The sequence below is a fragment of the Haliotis asinina genome, chromosome 9 (genome assembly GCF_037392515.1).
Source record: "Haliotis asinina isolate JCU_RB_2024 chromosome 9, JCU_Hal_asi_v2, whole genome shotgun sequence".
Taxonomy (NCBI): Eukaryota; Metazoa; Mollusca; class Gastropoda; order Lepetellida; family Haliotidae; genus Haliotis; species Haliotis asinina.
The window spans coordinates 37,694,407-37,710,831 of NC_090288.1; the positions used below are offsets into that span (position 1 = coordinate 37,694,407).

The 16,425-nt window shown below is 38.7% G+C and overlaps 1 protein-coding gene across 17 annotated transcripts in view; it reads left to right on the forward strand.

Moving 5' to 3' along the window:
- The window catches only part of LOC137296496 (E3 ubiquitin-protein ligase HUWE1-like), an 81,825-nt gene that overhangs the window by 29,865 nt on the left and 35,535 nt on the right, over nucleotides 1–16,425 (forward strand). For 13 of the 17 annotated variants that reach the window (XM_067828285.1, XM_067828286.1, XM_067828293.1 and 10 more), the window contains exons 23-43: nucleotides 260–477; nucleotides 984–1,044; nucleotides 1,400–1,576; nucleotides 2,183–2,443; nucleotides 3,615–4,258; nucleotides 5,045–5,167; nucleotides 5,440–5,513; nucleotides 6,160–6,317; nucleotides 6,642–6,764; nucleotides 7,145–7,306; nucleotides 7,696–7,812; nucleotides 8,394–8,489; nucleotides 8,688–8,805; nucleotides 9,566–9,690; nucleotides 10,364–10,501; nucleotides 10,662–10,780; nucleotides 12,524–12,611; nucleotides 13,202–13,317; nucleotides 14,279–14,330; nucleotides 14,553–14,682; nucleotides 15,102–15,207. In XM_067828285.1, the coding sequence (XP_067684386.1) occupies nucleotides 260–477; nucleotides 984–1,044; nucleotides 1,400–1,576; nucleotides 2,183–2,443; nucleotides 3,615–4,258; nucleotides 5,045–5,167; nucleotides 5,440–5,513; nucleotides 6,160–6,317; nucleotides 6,642–6,764; nucleotides 7,145–7,306; nucleotides 7,696–7,812; nucleotides 8,394–8,489; nucleotides 8,688–8,805; nucleotides 9,566–9,690; nucleotides 10,364–10,501; nucleotides 10,662–10,780; nucleotides 12,524–12,611; nucleotides 13,202–13,317; nucleotides 14,279–14,330; nucleotides 14,553–14,682; nucleotides 15,102–15,207 (3,206 nt within the window). The remainder of the gene's footprint in view (nucleotides 1–259; nucleotides 478–983; nucleotides 1,045–1,399; nucleotides 1,577–2,182; nucleotides 2,444–3,614; nucleotides 4,259–5,044; nucleotides 5,168–5,439; nucleotides 5,514–6,159; nucleotides 6,318–6,641; nucleotides 6,765–7,144; nucleotides 7,307–7,695; nucleotides 7,813–8,393; nucleotides 8,490–8,687; nucleotides 8,806–9,565; nucleotides 9,691–10,363; nucleotides 10,502–10,661; nucleotides 10,781–12,523; nucleotides 12,612–13,201; nucleotides 13,318–14,278; nucleotides 14,331–14,552; nucleotides 14,683–15,101; nucleotides 15,208–16,425) is intronic. The other 4 variants (XM_067828290.1, XM_067828301.1, XM_067828289.1 and 1 more) reach the window with 1 other exon arrangement.

A 16,425-nucleotide genomic window follows, 5' to 3' on the forward strand; every position in this document is an offset into this window, starting at 1 on the left:
CTCTTTGGGTTCTCTTATGCTGATATATATCATTTTATTTTCATGAAAATCAGAATATTCGTTGGAAAGTTTACAGATTAAGCTATGTTAAGTAACTGGTTCTCGGACGGTATCATTGGTGCAGATGGGCCATTGTTTCCATAAGTTACAGGGTGAAAGGAATAGCTTTTGCTTTTTCCTCTGTTACATGATTCAGGATATAACTTGCCAATTCTGTATCATATTCACTTACACTATATACTGACAATTCCTTCCACAGCTTTTGGAAGAAGTATGTGCTATGGGGAGAGACACAAAGTACATCTGTCAAAAGCAGCAGCCCAAGGCAGAGCAGAACATGGCATTGTCAATCCGTTCTCCTCAACCAGCAGACACAGGGTCATCTGACGAGGATGACGAGGAGGAGGAACTGCCCAGCACAGCCAGTCAGAGTACGTCGGCCAAACCAGCTCTCTCACCCACCCAGGACTCTATGCAGTAAGTCATATCTCACTGTTAGTACATTGCCTGTGAAACGATTTTGTTCATGATTTAACAGTGTAAAAATGAACAGGATCTGTGTACTTTTTCAGTCATATGTTCATTATTGTTGACTTTGAGAAATTTGTGTTTTCTTGTTTTACCTGTTTAGTCATTAGAAAAGCAGAGATGCATATAGGCCACAGAATTGTGGGATATTATTTCCACAGAGCATTTTCTAATGCGAGATTGAATTAAACAAAAATAGCAAAATGAATGTTGCTTCAATAGTTACCAGTAAATCATATACTGTAAGGCATGGTGGGGTAGCACAGTGGTTAAAGTGTTTGCTTGTCTTGCAGGAGACCAATTTCCCAATGGGTTTCATGTGTGAAGCCCATTTCCAGTGTCCCATGCTGTGATATTGCTTGAATATTGCTAAAAGCAGCATTAAAGTAGATTCACTCATATACTGTAACTTGTATCTTAAGCAATTTCTGAACAACATACATTTTTGTTTGCAGAAGCTTGTCTGCTTCCCCTGACAGGCAGGCCATTCCTCTTATGGATTATGTTCTTAATGTGGTAAGTATTCCTGTTCTGTCACAGATATGATAATATACCATTAAAAAAAATGTAGGGGATATTCCATTTTGTGAGCTTACCACCAGGCAGTGCCAATGCATATGTGAAAAAGTAATGTATACCCATACAGATAAAACTTTTCCAGTGGAATGTCTTATTTTCCCTTAATTTCTCCTCACTGTCAGGTTCCTCCTTGGCTTCATCATTTGCATTTTATCAGTCTTGTAAATCTGATATCCCCTGCTTTTTTTAATGGTATACATTCATTTGTGATGGAAATTATTCAGAAAATGACTTGTGCCATTTGAAACTCTTTCATTCACTTCTTATGAGCGCTTACATTTCCATTTTACAGATGAAATTTGTTGAGGCCATTTTAAGTAACAACTCGACAGATGACCACTGTCGTGAGTTTGTCTCACAGAAGGGCCTCCTCCCACTCATGGGCATCTTGGGACTGCCGAATCTTCCCATTGACTTCCCTGCTTCACCTGCATGCCAGGCTGTTGCAAGTGTCTGCAAGGCTATTCTTGTAAGTGATTGACTTAGACTGCTTGTATGTGAGCATGACCAGATCACTAGTGTGCCAGGTTATTCAAATAATGAATGATATGCTTAATGCTTTTACTGCCCTGTCAGAATTTTTGGGAAACATATCTTTGTGTTATTATTGATAATGATGATCTGTTGTTATCAGTAGTGTTCACAGTGTTTCTCATGACATAGAAAACCTGCGTATTTGACTCTCAAAAACATGACCATGACTCCTACTTATTACATCAGCGAGTTACAATGACTGCTAAATTTTTATGCTTGGGGGAAACACTGGTTCACATTATTTTAGCATTTGTATTATTTGTGTTATTCTTATGCCATAGTTGAAAACCCTAACAGTGATTTTGTTTTTCAATAGGACTGACTTATAATTTGTTCTTTGGTTTGCTCAGACTGTCAGTCAATGGTGTCTTTCCTCAAGGCTTAATGCATGTAGGAATGTGTATCTGAATTTTCCTGTCTTTGTCTTCAGTGCCAATCTCTGCCACACTGTGTGTAGTTTTGTATATTTTCTCTCGATTTATGTTGTAATCTGTTGTGTAATACCAATTGCATATTTACACTTTTCTCTTACAATTTGTAGAGCTTGTCAAGAGAACCTCAAGTGTTGAAACAAGGATTACTTCATCTAAATGAAGTGCTGCAAAAATTGGAGCCGCTACACAAGCCCTTGGACCCTCCTGGTGGCTCTGTTTTGCTACGGGAACTGGCCAGCGTTGCTAACATCCCTGATGCCACCCTGTCCCCCCAGGCCACGCCCCTCCTCCATGCCCTGTCGGCAGCGCATGCTTACATCATGATGTTTGTACATGTGTGCAGGATGGGGCAGGTCAGAAGAAATGTGGTATCTACTAGCTTGCAGTGCTCTCATGTTCTCCGTTCTGTTCCATGTTGTGGTTGTGGGTGTATTGATGCAGCTTTTAGTATTGTTGCTGGGGTGGGATTGGTATAAACACACTTAAAGATTACATCCAAAACCACTAGTACCAGTGCATGTATCTCACCTTCACACTGCCTGCACCTGCTTAAGAATACTATGTTAAGCACTCTGCTGTGAGCTGCTTGGATTCATAAATGTCTGAACTTCAGGAATTATTTGGCTGAGTTCTAAAACTTAAACAGAAACATTACTGTGTAAAGTTTCATGTTACCAGGTATGTAAGCTTATGAAACAATATAGTGCTGATACCTGAAATTTAGACCCTTATGTGTTTGTTGTATTTGTTCCAAGGAGCATCAACATGTTAAAAACTGGCTACTCATGTCTTTTCCCTGTATTGTGTTTGGTCAGGATTTCAGTTTGGATGACATTGCTTTTATGTTTACCCACATATGTCTAAAGTTCGTAGTATTGTTTTCAGGCCATTAGTATCTAGGATTGTTATTGACTTTGTTGTCACTGATTTTGGGCAGTGAGGTAGCTTTTCGTGGTTGAAGCACTTTGTCGTTACGCTGAAGATTGGAAGCGAATTCTGCACATGAGTACAGTGTATGAAACCAATCTCTGGTGTCCTTGGCCATGATATTGCTGGAATATTGCTAAAAGCAGTGTAAATCTTCACTCGCTAACTCCTGCATGCATTCTTAAAATATGCTCTTTTCAAATTTGTTCGTTTTGTAGCTCTGCTCTGCTCTGCTCTGCTCTGCTCCTTGGAACATGTGTCTGTGTTTGAAACGGTTACTACTAATACTGCTTGGGCTTAGTTTTAAAATTATTAAATCCTTTTCTCTGAACTGATGTATGACATGGCTTTGCATAGATTAGTACCTCAGCCACCATCACATTAATATGTGCAGAATTAAGCTTTTTGCCCTTCAGTTTAATGTCTTCTACCCTTGCTTATGCTTGCATTGTATCACACACGTTCTTATTTTAAGGTGTTCCATTTTAAAAACCAACTTCCATCAACTTAAATAGTAAGTGTTGACTATTTTCTAGAACCTGTTTGTTTGCATGTTGTTTGCAAACCAGGACTCAGAGAGACAGATATTACTGTTTATTTTCACTGCTTCAGATTGACATCAGAACCATATCCGTGAACCACTGGGGATCAGAGCTTGGACAGCAGGTCTTGAAGGGTCTGAGCCGGCTTTACACGTCGCTGGTGTGGGAGAGCACTGTGCTTCTGGCTCTCTGCAGTGAGGACATTTTGCCTCCAGGATGTGAGTTTGGTAAGGAGGATATGGACAAGATTCTGCCGAAGGATCAGAAAGGTGATAAGGATGCTAAAGAAGGAGAGGAGGGTTTGACGAGGAGCGTTGGAGAAATGGGCAGCAATGGGGTCAGTGCTGCTATGGAATCGCTCACCACTTCGGAAACCCCAGAAACTCCCATGGAGGTTGTGTCTGATTCTGCTTCTTCATCAGACAAGGACCAGAAAAAGTCAAAACTGTCACCAACACTTCAGGCTCAGATCAAACAGCTGAAGCCATTGTTATCTGTGTCCTCCAGACTTGGACGAGCTCTTGCTGAGTTGTTTGGACTTTTGGTCAAGTTGTGTGTTGGAACACCAGTGCGACAGAGACGGAGTCATCAGACTCCACCTACACCAACTACACCTACACCCGCTGCTCAGGTTGTTGCAAAGGCACTAACCAAACTCTTGGCAAATGGCTTGTCATGGAATCCACCCCCACATGCACCAGTACCAAAGTTAAGGTATGGTAATGTTGTAATCATCTGATTCAACACATGCAATTATGATTGATAGGTTCTTTAGGTTTGTGTGGAATAACACATGTGATAGCACCTTAGTTTGTTCAAAATTACCTACCCATCAGAATATGGGTAGCATGTGGGATAAGGCATGTCATCATCTTCTAGCACTTCAGGCAGCTTCTGTTATCCAGGGTAATAACAGTGTAAATATTCTGCAGCGCTTCAAGCATGACTTCATAGGGAATGGAATAGGAGTATTATGAATATGTATTCATTTTATACTGTCAAATTTGTATATCATGACAGATCAGGAATGGAAATAATTCTTGAAATGCTAATGTACTCCGGTACCCGAGAAATCACTTGCCCTGATAATTTTTTCACAAAACTATAGCCGATTTTCTTGTTGATTATTAACATGATTAACAATGGAAAGTCCACTGGACACCAGTACAGCATGATGTACAAATTAGCTTGCCCGACAGAAAAAACACTAGACTGGGACATCTGGCAATGGGTTATTTCCACCCGTGCAGATTTAACAAACCATGTTTGGGATTCTCAGTCACTTGCTGCCTATTCTCGTCCAAATCTTTATAACAAGCTATTCTTATGATAAACTAAATACAACGGTCCCTATCTGTAATGGTCCGATACAGCACAGTTTGCACATTCCCATCTTACCAAATTGCTGGTTTCAACTGAGCATCATGGTAAATGCAAATCACTAATTGAGGATTACATGTTGCCCCCTCCGAAGTTTTCAAATTAAAACTTTTGTTGCAGGCTAACATTCCTTGTGTGTTCTGTTGGATTTACGTCACCAATGTTGTTTGACGAGAAGAAACAGCCATACCATCTTATGCTACAGAAGTTTGTATCTTCAGGGGGACAAGATGCTCTATTTCAGTAAGCAATTTTGTGCAGTTATCTTGTTCACTTGAATTGAAGTTGTCGTGTTATGTACTTCATGTTTAGAGTTTTGTAAGGAGCCAGTAGGTAGTACTTAAACCTTTTACACACCATCATTTGGATTAGATCTTAGACTTTCATATAAGCAAAGCTTGAAAGATTTTCTTCAAAAGTATATTTCCTGCTTTTGGGATACACTAGTGCTGTTATATATCAAATAGGTATGCTTCATGTTCCAGAATAAATCAGTCATGTTTTGATTCTCACAGGGCCTTCTCTTGGGCATTGTCTATGAATGGAAAAGTTCCATTGGTGGATGGCTTAGAACATCCTGATCTGCCAGGTAAGGATGTTTAATGTAGATTTTGGAGAAATCCAGGTTCAGTAATGATTACACACATTGTCTGTCAAGCACTTAAGAACACAGAGGATGGGTACTCGTAACTGCAGGCTTGGGATAATACTTGTTGATTGATCACATGGTGGCATTTCTTTGATTTTTGATTCCTCTGTGATGAACAGTTTGACAAGCATATGTCTGATTGTTGAGGAAGACATCTATATCTTCTGAGAGGTGGTTTTAATATTAACTTGTATTTTATGGCTCATCACCATGTATATTTGACACATAAGTGAACTCTCATAAAGTCACTCCCTGGCTCTAAGGTGCTATGGGGTAGCCTTGTGGTTAATATGTTCACTCGTCACACTGAAGACCTGGGTTTGTTTCCCCACATGTGTACAATGTGTGAAGCCCAGTTCTAGTGTCCCTTGTCATGATTTTGCTGAAACATTGCTGAAACAGTGCTAAAAGTGGCATAAAACCAGTGGGTAAACCATTCCTTCATCACACTGAAGGCCCAGGTTCAAGTCACCAAATAGATACATTTCTGGTGACCCCAGCCAGATATTGGTGGAAGATTGCATGTGAATCCTGCTCAAACTCGCTAATTTCTCCAACATGTACATGAGTCGTTTTGATGTTACAGATGGATCTGGAGAGTTCATTGATGCTTGGCTGATGCTAGTGGAAAAGATGGTCAATCCCAAGACTGTGCTAGAATCTCCACACACTCTTCCAACAAAGTCAACACAACCAGGATTTGCTCCCTTCAGTCCTGTACAGTATCTCATCAGCACACAGAAGGTATGTTTCTTGAATCACACTAAATCAACAACTGATCAATAACTGAAGTCGATTTTATTGAATCTTGACATTTTATTAGATAACATTAGTTGATTTAGTCAATCTCCACATAAAACATACCTTTCCATTTTATCATTTGGCACAGCTGTGCCTTTTAGACAATATTCAGAAGTTGATGATAAGGTAAGATGAGTGATTGAACTTTGTAGTTGTGCTGTATGCTAAACGCATAACTTGAGGGGTACAGTGTATTACTCATTGACATATCAATAATGTGTTTGCCAGTGGACCAATGAAGAGGGTTTGATTTGTGAAATCTTGTAGGCTGCTTTCAATGCTGTGATGAACCTATGGAACAAGAAGCCAATTAAGGTGTATGGCAGTCGGATGTCAGAATCCATTCTGGCCATACTGTGTCACATCATCAAGGGAGAAGGAATCATCAAGGTACTTGTGAGAACATTACATAATCTTACTGTGGAGGAGGTTTTTGGTTGTTATTTTTTGTTCTGTTTCTTGCTATCCTTACAGTGCTATGCTATTGTTGTGTTTTAATAAGTCAACGAGCAGTATCCAGTAATTGTCTGACTTACTTCTGAGTCTTAATGGAATATGTGGTGAGGTTCAGTGACATTTTGTTGGACGATGGAGACGATGATTCAAAGTCAGTTTTTGCGTTGTCTTGTCTTGTCATGAGACCATTACACAGTGGCAGCTTTCCTGTAGCATGAGTTCATCAAACAGCAAAATTAAATCCTTCATTAGATTGTGATTACGTAGAGATTAATGTTCATGTGATGATGTTCATGTCATGATTTCTCTCCCAGGAGTACCTTGCTAAGGAAAAGGAGGAGAGTGCAGCCGCCACTCCAGGTGCACAGACTCCATCTCCTGCTAGTTCTATAGCTAACAACGTGGCTGCTGCCGGGCCGTCTGTCCCAGTCCCGGTCAGGCAGGAACCAGAAGTCAACCAGGCACATCTACAGCAGGTAAGTTATATTCATCAACGATAATACTCATTAACAATTGTGATTATTGCTACTTTGATGTTCCTATAACCAATGCCTATCCATGTGTATATGCATTGTGTTCTTCAGGGGTTGTGTTGGTAATGTTGACATTTTTTATTTTTTTTATTTTTTTGTCACTGGCGGATCTCGGGTAAGGGGTGTTTCAAGTTGTCTGTGGAGTTTGAATGGACATATTTTTCATGATGTGACTATTTTGAGAGTCCTTGATCCATTTCACTGGGTAGCATTAACTTGGCGATGCTAATATTACTTAGATTGCTAACAGATTCACTAGAAGTAGGTGACATTTTGATTAGGATGCTTATATGGTAAATGAAGTATCCTCAAAATTTGCTTTTCCCTGTCAGTTGATGGACATGGGTTTCACACGAGAGCACTGCATGGATGCACTGCTACACACCACAAGCCTGGAACAAGCCACCGACTACCTCCTGAATCACCCTCCTCCTGCACTGCAGGTGCCGGTAAGAACACTTGTTTAAAACATGCTTGGCAGAGGGACCATATGTTGTAATATTTGACCATTGTATAAGTGGGGAAGTGTCGTCTACCTGAAGAGAAACTGACCACACATCTACTTTGTAGAACATTATGTTTTATTAACATTGACTTCTTGGTTGAAATTAGAACTATTCTTTTATTCCAATTTGGTTTTCCAGTATATGTAAGTGAAATTTGTGAGGCTGAAATAATATCAATCTAACTTGAGACTGCCTTAACAATTTGGCCTGGATTTTTTCTCAGTGTTCCCTCTCTGAAAAATGAGGACACAACTCATTATTAATCTTGAGTTGGCAAAGACTTTCCCAATGATTAATCTGGAGACAAATGGCATTTGGACCTTTTCGGATTTTCATCTTCTTATAGGACATTCCTCTATATCTGTATTGATAGACATCAATAGTTTGTTTGCATGGCAGTCATATATGTCTGCGATATAGCTGGAATATTGCTGAGTGTGCAGTAAGTAACAAAATCAAGTGTATGTTCCATTGGTATAAGCGTACTACTGTCTTGACACAACTGTGATGTTTCTAAATGCCAGGGTCTTGGTATGGACATGGACATGTCTGAAGAGGACCAGATGATGCGTGCAATAGCTATGTCTCTAGGGGAAAATGTAGTCATGTCCACTGACCAGGTTAGTGTCTTCCAGTTGCTGAAACATTCAAACCATTCTGCTAGACATGCTCTGTGCAGAAAGTGTTTCCATAGTTTACTTGTATTCCACAAACATGCTATGCAGTTACAAATTGCATATTTTGGATTTCTGGCTACACTGTATATGAAGTAACTGTTAGTATTAGGGAATTCATTGCATCTTTAAATATGATGGCAGGAAGAACCAAAGAAAGAAGAAAAGAAAGAGGAGGAAGAAGAAGAACAGGAAAAACAGGAGTTAGAAGAACCTTTGGATAAATCTGTCCTAGACAGCTTCACACAAAGTGTTGTAACAGGTGCGTGGCATTCAAGAAGTTACATTACTGTGGGTAGAGGTGTAACTGCCCATACACTCTCAGTGGTAGTTTTACATCTTCTGCCCATGGTAGATATGCCCACTTTATTTACACCAGATTCATTTCTGGCATCCCCTGCCGTAATATTGCTGGAACATTGATGAAGGCAAGATAAAACCGAGCTCGTTCCCTCGGTGCCTTCCTCCATTGGTTTTGTACAGAATCATTTACATTGTACATGCTTCTCCATAAAAATCATCAACACCCCCCCATAACAAAAATGATCATCAGTCCCTTACCACTAGTCAGTTCTTGTTTCAGTACCAATAGTAATTGGTACATGGGTATGAGATGATTCACTTATCCATAGTTCCTGCTGCCAACGTTAAAAAAAATATTTTTACTGCTGACTTTACAGGCAAGGCTGATGAGAACATCATTTGCAGAAACTACATACAGTGCTGATACACAATTGTTTCTGACCCACATCATTATTATGTGTTTGAAAAGAATTGTAAATCTTTTCGTTACGGCCCATAGTTTCGTAACATTTTGATTCAAGAGAGTAAATAGAGAGGTTCATCTGTGATGACAAGTCATAGACAAGCATATTTCTGAACACACCATGTTGTCTCATCAGTGTCTGAGATGAAGTAAAAAATTGACTTGATTACGGATTACGTTCAAAATGTAGTGATTTTAATGAGGCTTTTGTCAGAATATAAAGGCAAAGATTTTATGAAGTATATTTCTTTTGAAGGTTGTTTGCAGTTACTAGACACATTACCAGAAACAGTGTACCGTGTGTGTGATCTGATGATTGTGATAACACAGAGGAATGGCAATGCATGGCGGGATGAATCACTAGCTACGCTTGTACAACAGGTATGATTTCTATACTGTTGTGGTTTTGTTTTTGGGTTCTTTTGTCTTCCCTTCAGATACATCTCTTTTAGGTATTCCAGAATATGCTACTGTACTGATGTATGTCATGTTATGAATTTTTTAAATAAAAATTATGGTCAAGTCACTTAACAGTGCATTTGAAACATGTTTTGAAATAGGAGCTGACTTGTGAATATCAGGGTTAAAATTGAAGGGTATGAAATTCCCAAAAAATTCAGCCAGACCAAAGGGCTGGTTAGATGTAAAACTTCCCAGCCCCAACCAACATTTACCTGCCCACAAAATATCTTTGCATACATGTCTAAATTAACACGGGCGTTGTGCATGTGAATTTGAGAATCTGGCTGTCTGTTTTGAAAAGAATCAGTCCAGGATGGTTGGGCCAGCAGGTAATGCTAATCTTCAGCAATCAATGCCTGTCATAAGAGATGACTAACAGGATTGGGTACTGAGGCTTGCTGACTTGGTCTACACATGTCATTGTATCCCATTTGTGTAGATCAGTGTGCTCAATGTTGATCACTGAATTTTATGGAATGTAGCTGGAATATTGCTGAGTGAGGCGTAAAGCTGAAATCAGTCATTGTTATAAGGAGCATCCCTTTTGATGGATTAGGTTTCATCATTTGTAAAGTCTGCTCCTTGTTTTCAGGTGTTTTGTCTGGCCCATCAACTCCTGGCTCAGTTGTCTGAGGGAATCTGTGTTAAGGACTCTGTAGATAAAGTCTCCAGTGAATCAAGTGCATCTCAGCTGGCAAACAGACTTCATCTTCTCAGTTTGTTGTTTGAGGTAGGGTGTTTACAAATCTGTTATATAAAAATCAATTTGAATTGTACCAGTCAGTTTGAAATGCACCAGTCAGTTTTGAGGATGTGTATATACATTTAAGTTTCCTACATGCTTGTCTTAGTGTATTACATTGTTGTGAAATACATGATGTTATTTGCAGGAGATGATGATGCCTTGTGCAGAAGCTGTTGAAAATGGCAAATTCCTTGACTTGTTGATCCAAGTGTTGAATGAAGGACAGGAGTACCTCAGTAATCTTAAAGATCCTTCTACACCAAAGTAAGTTTGGATGGAAAACAGTGACTGTAAGCTTGGTTAATCTTTTTACAGTATAACCTCAATCTCACTTTTTTTCTATGGAATTTATTTCTGTCTACCAGTAAGATTAAGATTATTAAAAACAAGTCTGTCTGTGATGACTTCAAATTTGACAAGCATATATCTTACTGTTTGTGATGTCAAATAATCGTCTGAGACTCATTCACAATTACATGTTCAGTTACTGCAGTGACTGTCATGTTCTTACTTCAAATCTGTAATGGACAGGGTATGTATGATTTGTGATTCTGTCCAGTACCTACTTTCCCCCTCTTTTGAAGAGGTTCCTTTTGGTGCCCTGTTCTGAAGGGGTTCCTTTTGGTGCCCTTGTGGATAGGGTCTTATCTTTTTATACTGAAGATTTGGGATTGATTACCTGCTTACCTGTGGTGTTTGAAGCCTTTGGGGTCCTTTGCCCTGATATTGCTGGGATATTGCTAAAAGAGACATAACACTTATCTTATCTCACTCACTGCTTCATTTGGAAAACATGACATAATGGTAAAAGTGTTTGTCCTGTTTGCCATTTATTCAGGCATTCTTGTGTTTTGGGTTTTTTTTTCATGATTTGGATTTTTTAGTTTTTTAAAATATTTATTTTAGGACTTGTTGAACCAACACCAAAAATTGGTAATGCTTGCTTCACTCCAGAAGCAATGAATATTTCCATCTGAATGTGCCAACTGAGAGCCATGTTAGACTGGTTTTAGAACTGTCTAGCTGAATATTTGGTGGTGAAATTGCCCTGCAGGTTAGTTTAGTAGTGAGCTGACTGCCTCCTGATGATTCGACATTTTGAAAACAATACTTGACACAGTCATGTTTTTCTTCTGTGAACTGAAAATATGTAATGGTAATGAGGCAAACATGGGGGGAAAGCAGTCAAACCCAATTTCCAAACTGCCCCAGATTAGGGGATATGTTATTGCCCAATGACTCTTGTTCAGTCATTGTTACACATTAGCCTGCGACCTTGTTACATTGTGCTACTTGACATCTGTAATCGGATATGCAATTCTGAACTTACGAGCCCTATTTTATTGTAAAATCCGATTAACATGACATTTAGTCAACACATCTGTGAAAAAGATTTTATTTTAACTTTGATAGTATTTCAACGAAAGCCATTAGATGAACAGAGCCGATTAACATTTGCTGAAGGAGAGAACTCCATGATATTGTGGTAAACATTCATTCCCCAGGAGATAAATCTAGCTCATGACATCACTTCCGCTGAATTTTTGGCCACAATGTTATGCAGATGACGTTGTTCAGATGAAGTGGGAAGTGTCAGATATGAAATGTAAATGTTATAGCAGGGGTTTCATGGATACTGGTCAGACATATTCCAGAGTTTAATGTTAATAATTCTGCTGGATGAAACTGCGGAGATTCAATACATCATGTTGGTTTTGAAAAATTAAACAAGCCACAGACATTAGGCTGTCGACTAACACACTAAATCACCTCTAAGAAGCATGTCAAGCATGTAAAACCGGAAATACAGATTTGCCGTGATAACATAAATGCCACGATTCGAGTTCTGAGTATATATGTCAACATCAACACAGATAAGTTAATGGTACAGGCTACAGAGATACATAAGCAGGTGTTTTTTGTCAACCAAGCCACAGTGTTTGAGAATTCAGTAAGTGAACAAGGTATACTGTCTCCCTCCAACTTGCAGTGCTTTTTGTATTTCAGGTGGATGGCTCCGCTGCTGCTTCTTCTTGACCTGTTTGAAAAAGTGTCTGTGATATCTAAGAGGAAGTCAGAAGCCATGAGCCTCATTGTGAGTTGGTGCTTAGCAGTCTCTGGTTTATCATTTGTAACATTACTGATTTGTCCCTTTCACCTGAATCGTATCCCAATAGCATAGATAGATTCGATAACTTACAGACCGCTGGAATATTAGAGAGTGCAGCATGGAACTAAAATCACTACCTGTCACTTGAAGCTATACATCCTTATATGCTCTTGATGTGAGAAATTAAGCAGCAGCTGTTACAGATTGTCCCTTGCAACATCGTCACTAGTTTTCTGTGATATTCAAGATTTCCTGTCCCAGTAATTCTCATGATAGAACAGAAACTGAAAGTGTTTACTTGTCACACAGAAGATATGGGTCCAATTCCCCTCATGGGTGTAATATGTGAAGCCCAGTTTTGGTGTCCCCCTACTTAAAGCAGCTTAAACCTAAACTTAATAACAATTTCATGTAGGTCCAATTTTACAGCTGTATGTGGGATAAGTTCTGTTTTTTGAGAAGTGACTTGGTCTTTTTCCAAAGCATTTTACACTAAAAGACATTTTTTGAAGTATTGTCATGTTATGTTATTGTTTCTGCAAGGTTTACGTATGTATTTTCCTTTTCTTTTGCAGGCTAATAGTCACACCTGGAAATGGTTTGACGACAGCAGTGGGAGATGGTGTAAATATAGTGTAGGCAACAACAAAACTATTGATGATGCATACAGAAATGGAGACAGCAATGTCAGGTAAATAGCATTCTGTCTCAGTCGGACAGTGTGTGTAGAGTTGAACTTGGAGAAACCTGTGTGTCAGTGTCTGTGGAAGAGAGTCATCTATTATAACTACTTCTTGATAGTACTTCTGTATGCAGTTTTTGACTAACTTTTGATTGACCGAGATTAGCTTGTGTATGGAATCTTATTGTCCATAGCCCCAATGCGGAATGGCGGACTTTTTATTCAGCAGTGACTGCACAATTGTCCCAATTCTTGTTAACGTGGTATCTCATGAAGTGTTGTACCCAGTATCTTCAAATTTGGTGACAGCTTACATTATGGGGTTTATGCAAACCCCAGTCAATTTGGGTGACCTTGACCATATTTTCAAGGTCAACATAGCACTTTAAATACTTTTCAAACTTAACACAATATCCATGACCCTTATTATCGAGGTCACTACAACACTGACCACTTTTCAAACTCGTACTAGCGCAATCTCTCATGAACTGCTGTACCCAGTGATCATGTAAAAGGTAATACTCTATATAATGAAAAGATAGAATCTGTTAAAAATGGTATAACTATGTCCATTGTTCTCTAGCTGCTGGGGGACATTGCCATATTTGTGGCAAACACTTGTTTCTGTAGAGATTACTCAGAATATATTTGTACTGACACAAGTTTAGCTGAAAAGGGCAAAAGAAATGTTTGAAGACTATCTGTGCTTTTAACACACTAAAGTCAAAGTGTTTTAGTCATCAAGATCAACCGTTTGTGTTTAGTTTTGCAGGTTTCCTGTGAATGGCGATGATTTGGCTTCTTTTTTTTTTACAGTAGAAATCCTGTTTAAACTTCAATTCTTCTTATGAAGATGATCTTTTCTAAGTTATAGTATTCGATGCATGATCACCTATTTCACTCATCTCAGCATCACAAGGATATTTCTGGTTTTCTTACTGTCAATTAAAATTACCTATTTCTTGCATAGATTCCAAGCTGGGAGGCGGAGATACACTGTACAGTTCAGCTCTCTTGTCCAGGTAAGTAATGATTCAGGGACTTAATGCACAATAATAACGTAAACCTGTCTCAATGATGATAAATACAGACAAGCATATAACTGAATTGCTATGTGGTCAAATCCTGTCTGAGAGCACCTTCAAGACAAGAAGTTTTGTATCTTCGTCTCTGTTGCTTTAATTTACAAATGATGTCAGTGAACGTCTGATACAGGTCATGTAGCTATGTTGACTTTCCTGTAGGTGAATGAAGAGACTGGCAACAGGAGACCGATAATGCTGTCCTTCCCAACAGCTGAAGAAAAACCTTCTACAAAAGATGAACCTAAGGACAACAAAAACAACGCAGAAACTTCAGGCGAGACATCAAAGGGTATTGAATCTTATTTGTGTCTCAGTATCTTGTTGACTGATATTTTACCCATAGCCATACGCTTCTGAGTGCAATTTTTCGTGAATTTTGTCAAATTTTATGGTCAGTTTACTTCATTCAAGTGTGTTATACTATAACAACAAAATTCTGATTAATCATAAATATGCTCATTACAATCAACGATCATTTGGAATCTTTTCGATCAATATTCAGTCATCGAAACACCACCACTGATATATTTTATGCATATTTAACTGTCTTGCTAAATAGCTTGATCAGTTGTGGGTGAATCACTCAGTGGTCACTTGAATTTGAAGAGCATGTGTCATAATGCATATGATGCCAAAATCAAGCTCATAATTCTACTTGTGGGCTTGTTAGTGATTGGCTTCTGAAGTGATTTGGTGCCTGTGTTTCAGCTCCTGAGGACACAAAGATGGAAACAGAAACCGTAGATGAAAAGGAGAAGCAACAGAAAATGGTGGTCCAAGGTTTCACAGATGAACAAATCACCAGCATAATAAAGTGAGTGTATTTGGTGAAATATGAATATTGTCAATAGTGGAGGCAGACAGCTGTTAGAAATATCTTTGCTTGAGAACCAGCCCTTTTGTATTATGATCATATTGTAAGTCTTGTAATGTTTGGCATTGCTTGATTGATGCTCATGCTGTTGATCTTTTCATTTTCTGGTGAGGATTATTTACAACCCGCGCCATGAATCTGGAATATTGTTAAGTGCAGTGTTGAACAACTTTGACAACATGAAGAAACTTAATCAGCCAGTTGATGTTGGGTTGGCTTTTTAAATGGTTTTTTAGCTCTATATTTAGCAATATTCCACCTATATGATAGCAGTGTGTTAATAAATCCAGTCTTGACCAGTCAGTCAAGTGATCAGTACTGAAGGGATTAGTGCTGGGACGTGGTTGAAAGCTCACAATTAATAATTTGATAACCAACCACCAATCACTGAAAAAATTGGTTAGTGTCATGTTTCAGATTTTCCTATTCATTCAAGTTGTTTATGCAGATAAGCATAACATGGTTGGGGTTTTGTTTTTGTTATATTTAGTAACTGCTAAAGATGACAGTTTGGTGCGGGAAATGAGTTTTCAAATAATTAACCTTATTTTGCAGACCATGACAATTTCGAAGATATGTTCAATTGTCAAGAGTTTGAAACACTTAATATAGTTGTTAGTCTGTGGTGATCGATAATGATGAATTGTGATCAGTTACTAGTTTATTTTGTCACTGTGGGCAATCTTCCATTATTTCCATTTATTGGAACACAACTAATAGGGTTAGAATGACATGCATTCAGAAAGTTGTAGTGACTGACTCGAGTGCCCCATTATAACTGATGCCAGGACGATGTTGTGTGATACTCGATTCTGTCTGGATGACATGTTCGGTTTTTAAATTATATTTAGCTGGTCTTAAATTGATGATAAAGGATCTCAAAATTGAATACAGAATAGCTTTATGTTCTAATTTAATAGGATTCTCTGATGTGTTAGAGATTTTGTAGTTCATTTGTGACAGAATATAATTATAATTGGGTGCTGTCGAAGCTGAGCGGTTAAAGTGTTGGTTTTAACACCAAAGACTGATTCCCCAAATAGATACAATGCATGAAACCCAATTTCTGGTGTCCCCTCCTGTGATATTGCTGCAACTTTGCTAAGAGTAGTGTTACACCATGTTCATTTACTTTAATTTTATGTTGCTTTTGTCCTT